This window comes from Oncorhynchus mykiss, chromosome 21 (assembly GCF_013265735.2).
Source record: "Oncorhynchus mykiss isolate Arlee chromosome 21, USDA_OmykA_1.1, whole genome shotgun sequence".
Classification (NCBI taxonomy): Eukaryota; Metazoa; Chordata; class Actinopteri; order Salmoniformes; family Salmonidae; genus Oncorhynchus; species Oncorhynchus mykiss.
In genome coordinates this window covers 27103517-27118433 of record NC_048585.1, presented here as the reverse complement: position 1 = coordinate 27118433, position 14917 = coordinate 27103517, and the positions used below count along the sequence as shown (strand labels likewise).

The 14917-nt window shown below is 42.7% G+C and overlaps 1 protein-coding gene across 1 annotated transcript in view; it reads right to left on the bottom strand.

Annotated features, from left to right (window-relative positions):
* cped1 (cadherin-like and PC-esterase domain containing 1) overlaps positions 1-14917 on the bottom strand; it is an 83442-nt gene that overhangs the window by 31946 nt on the left and 36579 nt on the right. Inside the window, exons 7-12 of the mRNA XM_036957503.1 lie at positions 6989-7119; positions 6816-6891; positions 4753-4917; positions 4495-4599; positions 2567-2721; positions 1381-1451 (exon numbers count right to left, since the gene is read on the bottom strand). Coding sequence (XP_036813398.1) covers positions 1381-1451; positions 2567-2721; positions 4495-4599; positions 4753-4917; positions 6816-6891; positions 6989-7119 — 703 coding nt within the window. The remainder of the gene's footprint in view (positions 1-1380; positions 1452-2566; positions 2722-4494; positions 4600-4752; positions 4918-6815; positions 6892-6988; positions 7120-14917) is intronic.

Sequence of the window (14917 nt, the reverse complement as noted above, 5' to 3'; positions counted from 1 at the left end):
AATCGTGTATGGCTAAAATATTGCTATGGCCTAAAATAAATGTTGTTCATATGGGCAGAATATTGTAGCCTAGACCTACTCGTTAATATGGGTATATAAAGTGTGGCGCCTTGAACGCGTCTCAGCTACAGCATTTGTTTGTCTGAAAGGGTACATTATGGCTTTTTAAATGCCGCCACGAAACCTTCTCTGAACGGGTATTTAACCTGTCCGTAAAGGAATGCCGCTTCTGAAGCGGGGCTAAAGTCCATCACTAGGGCAACCAAAACTGTCAATCAAATTATCTCGAGATACCTGTGAGCAGCCTGCCTGTCTGCTGCCTGCGCGCAGACCACACACTCCTAAAAAGTAAATAAATAGTTCGTTAAATACCATACCATAAAAACAACAAGAAACAGCACATCAATCAGCAACGTTTATCGTTGTCAGGGAAACAATACCGAACATTCTGTGCCTGAGCAGAATTTGACTGTCTGAAAAGGTACAGATGCTTTTTTTTTTATTGTCTGAAAGGTTATCAATTGTTGTGATCGACCGGTTACTGTAAAGGCGTCATATGTATGAAAATCGTTCGTTTAACTTGGAGTTAACACCGTCATGCGACCTCGGCATTCGAAAGCATCATATTCCGTGCACTTCCAGAATGATTTATTTGCGGTCTGTCGTTCCAGTCTGTTGGTGTAGCTTTCATGCGCCTGGATATTTTTCCACGCATAGAGGATCAATTCGGGTTCCATTGCTTATTCTGCTCCTCTGAGAATAATGAATAATGAGGGTAGCAGTGCAAGATAATTTAAAGCAAAATATTTGGATTATTTGCATAAGAAAGACTTGGAATATCATAGCCATCCATCCAGTATTTTTTTAATTGAAATGTCGGCCTTTTACGAGGTACATTTTTTCTGCATTAAATTATTATTATTATTTTTTATAACTGATCAAAATTAGGTATGCTATAACCTACAACATTCTGCTCATATGAACACATTTATTTTAGGCCATAGAAAAGCTATGCATGATGTAATGGCAAGGACCAAACAGAAACATTGTTTCACATTCTTTAATAAAAGACTCAAACAGAAATAGGCTATATAGCAGGCTTCACAGTTTCCCTGACAAATAGGCTTATAAGGAAACTAGACGAATATCGACAATGTTGTGTGAGCTAGAGGGTCTGTGCTCGGTGTTGTACCTTCCACAAACAGTTTTGCCCTACAAAAAGACACGTAAGCTTCCCAGTGTGGAGCTCTGGTGAATTCAGAGCGTCACACTTCAAACCATTGAGATATACAGCATTCTAATTCCAATGCATTTCTATGCATCCTGTTGGTGAGTTGCTCCAGAGCCAGCCAATTAGCCGACACCTGAGCAGCGCCTCACCTTTGTCTCCAGGGAGGTCCTGGGAGCCTGAGTGTTGGTCCCACCCGGTCTGTGTCTCTGCTTCATTGGTCCTATGAGAAACATGGAAGACTGTCATTATTTAGAAGGGAAAAAAATCCATTGGAACAGGGAACATCCACTCAGTCATTCTGAGGATTGTCCTTGCAATAAAATAAAACCAAAGAGCGATGACAGACTTTAAGCCCTCTAATAAACTGACCTTTTTATAAGTCTCTCAATCACATTTACAGTCTCACACAAACCAACTGCATAAATTCATAAATATGGATATAGTAAAAACACACATATGGTGATCAAACACACACACTTTCCTGGCCAGCGTCAACATTCCAATTGGTTCCTAGCCTACAAGAGGTCCAGAGGTGTTTATCAGCACTTGTTATAACTCTCACCCAATCAAAGTAAACTATACTGGCTGTTCTCCAGATACTCTCTCCTTTTTCTCTAGCCTGATAAACTCTCCCTTTTCTTCTCCTCCACACCAGTTTCCTCCACTTCCCACATCCAGCACCCTGTTCCCCTTCCACTCCTCTTCCAAACCCTTCCATCACCAACCCTTCCTCTACCCCTTACCATCCCCATTCTGCCACTACCTCCCTCTCTTTCCTCCCATCATCCTCATCATTCCGCCTGGTTCCCTGCCCGTGAGTGTGCTACATGCTCCTAGCTCCGTGCTCAGCCCCAGAAGTCAGACCAGCCCGAGGGCAGAGGGAGGCTGTGTTCTGAGTGCCAGCAGCCCAGCTCCGTGCCACAGCCCTGGGAAGGATGGGAGGCCAGATGGGGCCCGCCAGTGGAGCCAGTACCCAGCCAAGAAGGGATTTAACCTAATTCTGTTCCAGTTTGAGTGGATTGGGCCTGAAGCTCCTCTCTCCTGCTACAGCCAGACTAACGCACATGTGCCAGGGGCTTAATGAAGGGATGCTTAGGAGAGGTTGAGGAACGAAAACCATCCTTAAATTCAGCCAAGTTTATTCCCCCCAAGACCAGTCAGTTGTCTGTTTTTTTTGTTTGGTCTATCCTTTCCAAATATATGGAGAGTAAAACAACACCAAGGGGATTGAGCAAGGTAACAGAACCTCATGTGAACTGATTGACGTGTGTGTGTGTGTGTGTGTGTGTGTGTGTGTGTGTGTGTGTGTGTGTGTGTGTGTGTGTGTGTGCTCACCTGTAAGTCTGGTTCCTTTGCTCTGTATAATGAGAACAGACTCTGTCCAACAATGCTGAGAAATGCAGCCCACTCCCAGACTCCTCCGCTCTAGGGAACGATCGAAAGAGAAAGTCTTGGATAGGAGAGCGCTGCGGAGAAGCTGCGGGATAAAGCTGGATATAGACAAGTTTTCAATTACTGGAAATACAGACACTCTAAATAACATGATTACAATCTGGAATCACTGCAAGTGTTCTGTAACATTGATTACATTATGCTTCAGAATTAATCTGGTTATACTCTATACAGTGCATTTGTAAGTATTCAGACCCCTTCCCCTTATCCACATTTAGTTACTTTACAAGCTTATTCCAAAATGGATTAAATATTTTTTGTACCTCCTAAATCTATATAGAATACCCCATAATGACAAAGCGAAAACATGTTTTTAGAAATGTTTATTTATGTGTATTATGTCTTACACATAAAAAACAGAAATACCTTATTAACATAAGTATTCAAACCCTTTTCTATGAGACTCGAAATTGAGCTCAGGTGCATCCTGTTTCAATTGATCATCCTAGAGATGTTTCTACAACTTGATTGGAGTCCACCTGTGGTAAATTCTATTGATTGGACATGATTTGTAAAGGCACTCACCTGTCTATGTAAGGTCCCACAGTTGACAGCGCATGTCAGATCAAAAACCAAACCATGAGGTCGAAGGAATTGTCCGTAGAGCTACGAGACAGGATTGTGTCGAGGCACAGATCTGGGGAAGGGTACCAAAAATGTGCAGCATTGAAGGTCCCCAAGAACACAGTGGTCTCTATCATTCTTAAATAGAAGAAGTTTGGAAACACCAAGACTCTTCCTAGAGCTGGCCACCCAGCCAAACTGAGCAATCAGGGGAGAAGGGACTTGGTCAGTGAGATGACCAAGAACCCAATGGTCACTCTGACAGAACTCCAGAGTTCTTCTGTGGAGATGGGACAACCTTCCAGAAGGACAACCATCTCTGTAGCACTCCACCAATCAAGCCTTTATTGTAAAGTGGCCATACGGAAGCCACTCCTCAGTTAAACGCACATGACAGCCCACTTGGAGTTTGCCCAAAGGCACCTAGAGGATTCTCAGACCATGAGGAACAGGATTCTCTGATGTGATAAAACCAAGATTCAACTCTTTGGCCTGAATGTCAAGCGTTACATCTGGAGAAAACCAGGTATCGCTCATCACCTGGCCAATACAATCCCTACAATGAAGCATGGTGGTGGCAGCATCATGCTGTGGGGAAGTTTATCCGAGGCAGGGACTGCGAGACTAGTCAGGATCGAGGGAAAGATGAATGGATCAAAGTACAGAGAGAACCTTGATGAAAACCTGCTCCAGAGCGCTCAGGACCTCAAAATGGGGAGAAGGTTTACCTTCCAACAGAACAACGACCCTAAGCACACAGCCAAGACAACGCAGGAGTTGCTTTGGGACAAGTCTCTGAATGTCCTTGAGTGGCCCAGCCAGAGTCCGGATTTGAACCCAATCGAACATCTCTGGAGAGACCTGAAAATAGCTGTGCAGTGACGCTCCCCATCCAACCTGACAGAGCTTGAGTGGATCTGCAGAGAAAAATGTGAGAAAATACACAAATACAGGTGTGCCAAGCTTGTAGCATCATGCCCAATAAGACTCAAGGCTGTCATCGCTGCCAAAGGTGCTTCAACAAAGTACTGAGTAAGGGGCCTGAATACTTACGTAAATGTGATATTTCAGTTTTTATTTTTAATACATTTGCAAAAATGTCTAAAAACCTGTTTTTGCATTGTCATTATGGTGTATTGTGTGTAGATTGATTAGGTTGTAACGTAACAAAAATGTGGAAAAAGGCAAGGGGTCGGAATACTTTCCGAATGCACTTTAACAGAGAGTAATGTAGAATAGAGGTTTACCAGTTCAAATGGCCCTGGTGTCCTCAGCTGACGGAGGAACTGCAGGAGGAGGAGAGTCTGGTGTTCTGGTAGACAGAGACCGTATGTCCCCCCACAGCCACCATACTGACCAGAAACATACAAAAGAAATTGTGAAGGTCAGTGGAATTATGATACCCATACAAATTTCCCTCTGAAATTGTCATGTTAAAAAGAGTCCATCGTCATTGCACTCATAGATTGAGTGATTTATTAAGTTAAAACACAGTTGTTTAGTACCCTCTGTCCATCGTCTGTCTCGGTGTGTGAAGGGCTCTTCCGTCTGGCCTGTCCATTGTGTGCTGGGAGCAGGAAGAGAAGAGCATCTTCCAGGATGAACTCTTTTGTGATCTGTCCGTCAAACCCTGGGTCCCTCAGCCCATCAAAGTGCAGGTCAGTCTCAGCCTTTCAGACAGGGATTATGGGAAACTTTTAGCAATGGCTTTCATTAAGGGACTGTACTGAGAGTAAGCATGTTCTGCCACCTAGTGGATTTATGAGTTATCTTAATACCTTTGGAAACGTATGAATGGGTGCCAACACAATGACCCGCTCCATTCCCTCCGCCCTGACTCACACTTAGAGGTCTGAACGTATTGGAGAGGTGTAAGCAATGAGGGGAATTCAAGGAAGGAATTGGTCACATTGAACCTTAAGAGACATGTTGGTTTCCCTAAGATGAGTACATGGAACAGGAAACATCATGTTTATTAGTGGCTCGGTTTATAGGAGTGGAACCAATGGATACCATGTTTGGAATCTGGAAAAAGGGGAAGGCATCTCTGGGTCAAACCAATTAAAATACTTCAAGTGAGGCCCTTTAAGTGAAATGGCTTTTATAACTGCGACTAGTTGTATCACTCAGCAGTGTGCATAATGGGTATGTGCGTGTGTGAGTGCACATGTGTGTTTGTATGCAACCCACATGTATGCAGCACAACAGCTAAAATACTGACTCTCTCTTCTCTGCTCAACTCGGAAGTTACACTACATGACCAAACGTATGTGGACACCTGCTTGTCGAACGTCTCATTCCAAAATCATGGGCATTAATATCTAGTTGGTCCTCCCTTTGCTGCTATAACATCCTCCACTCTTCTGGGAAGGCTTTCCACTAGATGTGGTACATTGCTTCCATTCAGCTACAAGAGGTCTAGTGAGGTCGGGCACTGATGTTGGGCGATTAGGTCTGGCTAGCAGTCTGCGTTCCAATTCATACCAAAGGTGTTCGATGGGGTTGAGGTCAGGGCTCTGTGCAGGCCAGTCAAGTTCTTTTATACCGATCTCAACAAACCATTTCTGTATGGATATCGCTTTGTGCACATTGTCATGCTGAAACAGGAAAGGGCCTTCCCCAAACTGTTGCCACAAAGTTGGAATCCCAGAATCATCTAGAATGTCATTATATATTGTATTATTAAGATTTCACGTCACTGGAACTAAGGGGCCTAGCCCGAACCATGAAAAACAGCCCCAGACCATTATTCCTCCCCCACCAAACTTTACAGTTGCCACTATGCATTGGGGCATGTAGCGTTCTCCTGCCATCCACCAAACTCAGATTAGTCTGTCGGACTGCCAGATGGTGAAGCATGATTCATCACTCCAGAGAACGCGTTTCCACTGGCGGCGCGCTTTACACCACCCAGCCGACGCTTGGCATTCCGCATGGTAAACTTAGGCTTGTGTGCGGCTGCTCGGCCAGGTAAAAACAATTAATGAAGCTCCCAACGAACAGTTATTGAGCTGACGTTGCTTCCAGTGGCAGTTTGGAACTCAGTTGTGATGCAAACGAGGGCAGACGTTTTTTACGCGCTATGCGCTTCACCACTCGGCAGTCCCGTTCTGTGAAGTTGTGTGGCCTACCACTTCGCGGCTGAGCCATTGTTGCTCCTAGAAGTTTCCACTTCTACAATAACAGCACATACAGTGGACCAGGGCAGCTCTAGCGGGGCAGAAATTTGACAAACTGAATTGTTGGAAAGGTGGCATCCTATGACGGTGCCATGTTGAAAGTCACTGAGCTCCTTAGTAAGGCCATTCAACTGCAAATGTTTGTCTATGGAGATTGCATGGCTGCATGCTCAATTTTATACACCTGTCAGCAACGGATGTGGCTGAAATAGCTAAATCCACTCATTTGAAGGGGTGTCCACATACCTTTGGATATATAGTGCATGTTGACATCTTTGAATGTTGCAATCTCACAGTCTTATGGCACCACCTAGTGAGTACTCTAAAACAGCATCAGTAGAGACCGGCTACAGTAGTAATGTGCCGATCAAGTAATAACCCCCTCTTACCTTCACTATGATAGGCAGAAGGGAACCACTGAACTGAAGAGTGAATGTCATCAGCTGGAAACACAGGAAACACCACCTACAGGAGAAACAGTCATATAGAATAGTGACAAATCAGAACAATGTACAAAGATGAATAATTGAACAGTTGTGAGGTTGATCCGAGGGTGGCTAACCTGTGCCGAGAGCTAGGCTCCTCATTGGTCAATGCTGCCACCCTCAACACCTGACCTATGACCTCCTTCACATGGTCCAAGGCCTCATGGGATGCATCAGGACCCAGCTGCTGCAGAAGAAAGGGCTTGAGCTGAGAAGAGGAGAAAGCGAGAGTAAAAAAAAAAAAAGACAGAGAGAAAATGGGATAGAGAAAGAGGGGGGAGGATAAAGAGAGAAAAGTTGTCAGTGTTAAAAAACAAAGTCTGAAGAAGTTCAAGTCTGTACCCAGCAGAGTTGGATAGAGTCCAATTGAATTATAACACCTCAGTATCAGTCAAAGAAATAACTGATTCGCTCTCGTATGGAGAGATTCCATGTCATATTTAAAAGGAATTGATCACATCGCTACGCACTGCTGCGGCAAAATAAACACTTGATACTCTGCTCCAACAGGTGGCAGTAATAGTCCACATTCGCTAATCCACAACCCCAGTTTTGATATGACAGATGAAAACTCCAACCACACTCTCAGTCCCATCAATATTACATCTAATATATCTAATCTAGTTAGATTACATTTAATCTGACAGAGACAGATTTCATTTGAGATAATCCCAATAAGGTGCCAGTGAGTGACGGTTGGACAGGGTTGGGAATCAGGCATTACTGTACTCAAATCCAAAGCATGTGGCGTGTTTGGCTAGTCTACAGCAACACATGCATGCGCATGGGTGATTTTGCAACTTCGTGCACTTTTGCCCGGCAAGCATTCAGAAATTAAAATGTATTGGAACACCGTTTTAACAGTATTATAATTGTCTTTGATTTGTTTAGAAATAATATCTGATAAAGGCTGCGATTGTATTATTCAGGAATTTATATATTTTCGTCATTTTTCTCAGACAGCCATAAACAAATGCCATTTCCATCACATTATTAAACATCCATTTAGTTTGAAAATTAAATAACATATACAAATAATTGTAACACATTCCTTATACATTTGTACATTAACTTGCATATTATTTTAAGTGCTTTTTAAGGTTTTCCTAAAATTAATAATTCAACACAATGCCTGAATGTATAAACTTGCCTTTGTGACAGCTGAAAATATTTATTTATCATAAAAGAATAGTGTCATTTCCACCCAACCTTTTGGTGAGATGATGATAACAACCATATGATTTCCCTATCTAAAACAAATCAATCAATGTACATTATACACAATATATTAATTTACCTAAAAATATGGGTGTGGTGGAAATGATATCTACGTAAAAAGAACAACTTATGAAAATATTCTGAAAATATTTTATTGCAAACACTTTAAACAACAACCATTGTAGAACCTTTAATTCATTTAAGAAAAAGTAAGATTCCTAAAGTGGGCAGCGCTCAAGGAAGTAGGCCAGTGTTTTTGAGAGATGAGCCCAGATTGCAGAGGGGTCATCCGCATAGAAGTGCTCAGTGAGCAAAGTGAAACGGTATCATTTGTGGTATGTCCAACACAGGTGCGGAGGGTCACCTGCATGTGAGAATCACCAAAGTGAACTGCCTGGATTTCACTGGTGTATTTACGCAGGTAGTTATCTCAGTGGTACAACTTTGGTTTTTGAAGTGGGGGGGAAATAATTATAATAATTTGTTTTATCCTGTCGGATGAACACTCCAAACAGCCTAACCGACCGCTCAGAGGTGTCTGCATGGTCCTAAAGCACACCGTTGCCTCATTTTGTATTACATTTAAATAAAACTGGAGGGGACAAAAATGCAATTTCAGAATGTGAGAGGGATATGCCCCCCCCCCCCCTGTCCCAGTCAAAGTTGCACCCCTAAGTTCTCTGCAAAGTCAATATGCACGATGATCTCCTCTTTCCGCAGATTCTCTTTTAATTCTCTCCGTTTGGAGTATTGGTGTCGAAAGTTGTACATGCGTTTCCCCAACTTCTCTTTCAATCCCTTGGAGAAGTCCTCCAGTAGAATATGCAGTGCGCCACATACCTTTTCTTATACTGTCAAATGTACAGTGACCTTCTCCATGTTTCCCTCTTCAGCTTTGTTTTTCCACTCAAACCACCATGTCTGCTCACCAGCATCAGTCAGATGTTTTAAGCTCTTTGGCTTGGCAAAGGGAGCACTGTGTACATGCACTCTTTCTTCAGGTTCTCACAGCACAACGACTCAATAAGGTTCTCATTGTTGCTGCAGCTGATCACTTTGTGATGCTGTAGTTTGTCCGCCATGAACTGGACGTTGGCGTGGGTTTTGCAGAGACATGTGTCCCTATCCCGGACTGTTGCCTCTAAACAAATCCAAATTCTCTGTTTCCAGCTTTGACCAGGCCATACTTTCTCAGGATGTTGCCTCTGAGCATTTTTGAGGCCACTTGTTTGTCCTTGGCACTGTGCATTTTTTTTTATTACTTTTGCTTTAACTCTGCAATGATGGCATTTTGAAACATTAAATCCTTCTCAAGTTCTTCAGAGTTCCCTTCATTTTCTGTTTTATCTTTGTCTTTAGGGAATCTATCCATTTTCTTCATCAGTTGATCATACCTTTTTTAGTATATCTCAGTTTTCCGTTATGCTTTATCAGGTTTGACATTTGTTTTTGAGCGACCTCTTCCAACCTTTCTCCTTTCAGCAAGTATTAGACTTCTCATTCCTGTTGCACATGATGAGGAAGGGGTATCAGGGCGTGCATCAGGGCAGGTAAGTTAGGGGCAAATATGATGGCCTCATGTTCTGGCTGCAAGTCATCTGGCGACTAAGGTGTTGCGTTGCCTGATAGGTAGGTCTCCATTGCAACTGTTCTCTTTAAAGTCTTTTCCGTTGGTTGCATTTCAATTGCCATCTCTTGCTTTGTAAGCTCAGAGATAGATATCACTTCTCCCTTCTCTTTATTCTTCCAGTATCTCTCCCTGTCTTTTTGCAGATGTTCCTGGTGTTGTATAGGATCATTTTTTATTTTGTTTCTATGTCTGTGACCTCTGTGCTGTTTTATGTGGCATCTTCTAAAAACAAAGAAAAATACTACTTAAGTTTTCCAATAGTGCACACCCTGGAGCATTTTCTAGACTAAAGCAATTTAAAACATGATTAAATAAGTCTAAAGTAAAAAGTAATAACATAATGGATTTGTCATTTCCACCACTTCCTGTCATTTCCAACACAGGTAAGGTTGTGATGGAAATTACGCTTCTGCTGTTTTTGGAGAAAAAATTGACTGCTTAGCATGCTTTGTCCAGTATTATAACTAGCATATGGTTTACACTAAATACATCAAATATATTTGAAAAATCAAAATTCCACGACAAATTAAAGAAATTGTAGCCTGTTTGGAAATGACTGACAATAAAACATATTCTCTACACAAGCAATATTTACCTAGATTTTTCTTCAACTTCTGGATGTAACAGTATAATTTTAGACCGTCCCCTCGCCCATACCCGGGCGCGAACTAGGGACCTTCTGCACACATCAACAGTCACCCTCGTTACCCATCGCTCCACAAAAGCTGCGGCCCTTGCAGAGCAAGGGGAACTACTACTTCAAGGTCTCAGAGCAAGTGACGTCACTGATTGAAACGCTATTTAGCGCCCACGCTAACCGTTTCACATCTGTTACACTCACCCCCCTTTTGACCTTCCTCCTTTTTCCGCAGCAACTAGTAATCCGGGTCAACAGCATCAATGTAACAGTACAAATTTAGACCGTCCCCTCACCCATACAATCAACAGTCACCCTCGAAGCATCGTTACCCATCGCTCCACAAAGGCTGCGGCCCTTGCAGAGCAAGGGGAACTACTACTTCAAGGTCTCAGAGCAAGTGACGTCACTGATTGAAACGCTATTTTGCGCCCACGCTAGCCGTTTCACATCTGTTACACTCACCCCCCTTTTGACCTTCCTCCTTTTTCCGCAGCAACTAGTAATCCGGGTCAACAGCATCAATGTAACAGTACAAATTTAGACCGTCCCCTCACCCATACCCGGGCGCGAACTAGGGACCTTCTGCACACATCAACAGTCACCCTCGAAGCATCGTTACCCATCGCTCCACAAAAGCCGCGGCCCTACTTCAAGGTCTCAGAGCAAGTGACGTCACTGATTGAAACGCTATTTAGCGCCCACGCTAACTAAGCTAGCCGTTTCACATCTGTTACATGGACATCACATCTGGAACAACTGTCCTCTGCAGACATGTGATTCGGTGTCACAATACGTTTCCATGGTAACTAAATGAACATTCTCTTGACAAAACTTTATTAACCTATTTAATCCCATAGGTCACTAAAAAACGTTTTCAGTAATAAGGCTCTAAAAATGTTACTGAATTATCTATCAATGCATTTCCAGCACATATTGAAATAATAAAGGGTCTCAATGAATGATGTGCAGTGTCACATGTTTAGTATAAATTGTCACATGAACAGAGCTGTTTACTTCCTGGTTGCAGCATGAGAAGAGGATGGCTGCATCAAAGCTCCCAAACAAAAGGTTAGTGAAGTATGTTAAAATAAAGTTAGGACAAAGTTTTTTGGTACACATCATCTTTAAGGTGTCTAGTTTTGATATATGCATTTGCAATTACTCAACTTTGTTCAGTGTGGTCATAGAATGTGTAAACATGTGGACAGCAACAATAGTGACCGGCGGGATAACACAGTGCGTCTAGGTATACACATACTGATACACATGCATAGTTCTTGTTCTACCTAACTTTCTACTCTGTTCTTTCTTGTAGTTTCCCTTTGAGTCAAGTTATGGATATGTTGGATCTAGGTGACTGCCCAGACAAGGCATGCAACATTGCAGTTATCCCTCAAAATGAGAAAGATGCTGTCCTGAGTGATTGTGATACCGCTGGGTCAGATATGGACTATGGACAGGCCATTTGCCAGCCAGGCTGTTGAATGCATATGCTGAACCTATGCAAACAGATCATGACAGGAACAACGTTATCAGTGATGATGACCTACCCCTCACCCCCCCATCCACAATCTTCTCCACCCCCCTCCATTGTTGGTAATGAAGAGCCAAAGGCCTCTACCCGCCAGAGGGTCCAGTCAGAAGAGCCAAGGGAAAAGCTGCAGGTGGTCAAAAATAAAGATTGAGTGTTCAAATGATCGAAGAGGCCTGCCACCGATGTGATTCCAAAACACATAGTATACAGCCCAAATATGCAAAAGTTTGGCACAAAACCACTGAGCCATGGAAGGAGATCTTTACTGGCTGCTACTGTTGAAGATCAGGTAAGATATGACAAAGCTTCTCACTGGCCAATCAACACGATGCACCGGTTCCAGAGAACTCGTCATTGGGACAAACGTACTACCTATGCATGTGAGATATGCAAAGCGCCACTGCACATTGAGTGCTTCAAGATATACCATGGACAGTAGAAAAGGAGATAAGAGCGAATGAAAAAGGGCTGGAAAAGACAATAAAATAAAAATTGAAAAGTCGATAAAGGGTGAGGAGAAGCAGTACAACAGACTCTAGGAAGAAAAGAAAAGGCGATAAAGGGTGAGGAGAAGCAGGACAACGGACTCTAGGAAGAAAAGAAAAGTCGATAAAGGGTGAGGAGAAGCAGTACAACGGACTCTAGGAAGAAAAGAAAAGTCGATAAAGGGTGAGGAGAAGCAGTACAACGGACTCTAGGAAGAAAAGAAAAGTTGATAAAGGGTGAGGAGAAGCAGTACAACAGACTCTAGGAAGAAAAGAAAAGTCGATAAAGGGTGAGGAGAAGCAGGACAACGGACTCTAGGAAGAAAAGAAAAGTCGATAAAGGGTGAGGAGAAGCAGGACAACGGACTCTAGGAAGAAAAGAAAAGTCGATAAAGGGTGAGGAGAAGCAGTACAACGGACTCTAGGAAGAAAAGAAAAGTTGACGAAAAAGACAATCAAAATGACTGAAATGTCTTTGGAAAAGAAGGTCAATTGATTCAAGACATCCTGTATGACAGTAGGTCTGACTGATCGTAGTTCAAAACAGTGATGCACAAACTAATCTTGCACTTGGCTCTGAAGCCTAACTCTATGATATATACAGTGCCTTGCGAAAGTATTCGGCCCCCTTGAACTTTGCGACCTTTTGCCACATTTCAGGCTTCAAACATAAAGATATAAAACTGTATTTTTTTGTGAAGAATCAACAACAAGTGGGACACAATCATGAAGTGGAACGACATTTATTGGATATTTCAAACTTTTTTAACAAATCAAAAACTGAAAAATTGGGCGTGCAAAATTATTCAGCCCCCTTAAGTTAATACTTTGTAGCGCCACCTTTTGCTGCGATTACAGCTGTAAGTCGCTTGGGGTATGTCTCTATCAGTTTTGCACATCGAGAGACTGACATTTTTTCCCATTCCTCCTTGCAAAACAGCTCGAGCTCAGTGAGGTTGGATGGAGAGCATTTGTGAACAGCAGTTTTCAGTTCTTTCCACAGATTCTCGATTGGATTGAGAGAATGAGAGAAAAAAATCCAGAAAATCACATTGTAGGATTTTTAATGAATTTATTTGCAAATTATGGTGGAAAATAAGTATTTGGTCAATAACAAAAGTTTCTCAATACTTTGTTATATACCCTTTGTTGGCAATGACAGAGGTCAAATGTTTTCTGTAAGTCTTCACAAGGTTTTCACACACTGTTGCTGGTATTTTGGCCCATTCCTCCATGCAGATCCCCTCTAGAGCAGTGATGTTTTGGGGCTGTTGCCGGGCAACACAGACTTTCAACTCCCAAAGATGTTCTATGGGGTTGAGATCTGGAGAGTGGCTAGGCCACTCTACGACCTTGAAATGCTTCTTACGAAGCCACTCCTTCGTTGCCCGGGCGGTGTGTTTGGAATCATTGTCATGCTGAAAGACCCAGCCACGTTTCATCTTCAATGCCCTTGCTGATGGAAGGAGGTTATCACTCAAAATCTCACGATACATGGCACCATTCATTCTTTCCTTTACACGGATCAGTCGTCCTGGTCCCTTTGCAGAAAAACAGTCCCAAAGCATGATGTTTCCACCCCCATGCTTCACAGTAGGTATGGTGTTCTTTGGATGCAACTCAGCATTCTTTGTCCTCCAAACACGACGAGTTGAGTTTTTACCAAAAAGTTATATTTTGGTTTCATTTGACCATATGACATTCTCCCAATCTTCTTCTGGATCATCCAAATGCTCTCTAGCAATCTTCAGATGGGCCTGGACATGTACTTGCTTAAGCAGGGGGACACGTCTGGCACTGCAGGATTTGAGTCCCTGGCGGCGTAGTGTGTTACTGATGGTAGGCTTTGTTACTTTGGTCCCAGCTCTCTGCAGGTCATTCACTAGGTCTGGGATTTTTGCTCACCGTTGTGATCATTTTGACCCCACGGGGTGAGATCTTGCGTGGAGCCCCAGATCGAGGGAGATTATCAGTGGTCTTGTATGTCTTCCATTTCTTAATAATTGCTCTCACAGTTGATTTCTTCAAACCAAGCTGCTTACCTATTGCAGATTCAGTCTTCCCAGCCTGGTGCAGGTCTACAATTTTGTTTCTGGTGTCCTTTGACAGCTCTTTGGTCTTGGCCATAGTGGAGTTTGGAGTGTGACTGTTTGAGGTTGTGGACAGGTGTCTTTTATACTGATAACAAGTTCAAACAGGTGCCATTAATACAGGTAACAAGTGGAGGACAGAGGAGCCTCTTAACGAAGAAGTTACAGGTCTGTGAGAGCCAGAAATCTTGCTTGTTTGTAGGTGACCAAATACTTATTTTCCACCATAATTTGCAAATAAATTCATTAAAAATCCTACAATGTGATTTTCTGGATATTTTTTTCTCATTTTGTCTGTCATAGTTGAAGTGTACCTATGATGAAAATTACAGGCCTCTCTCATCTTTTTAAGTGGGAGAACGTGCACAATTGGTGGCTGACTAAATACTTTTTTGCCCCACTATATATA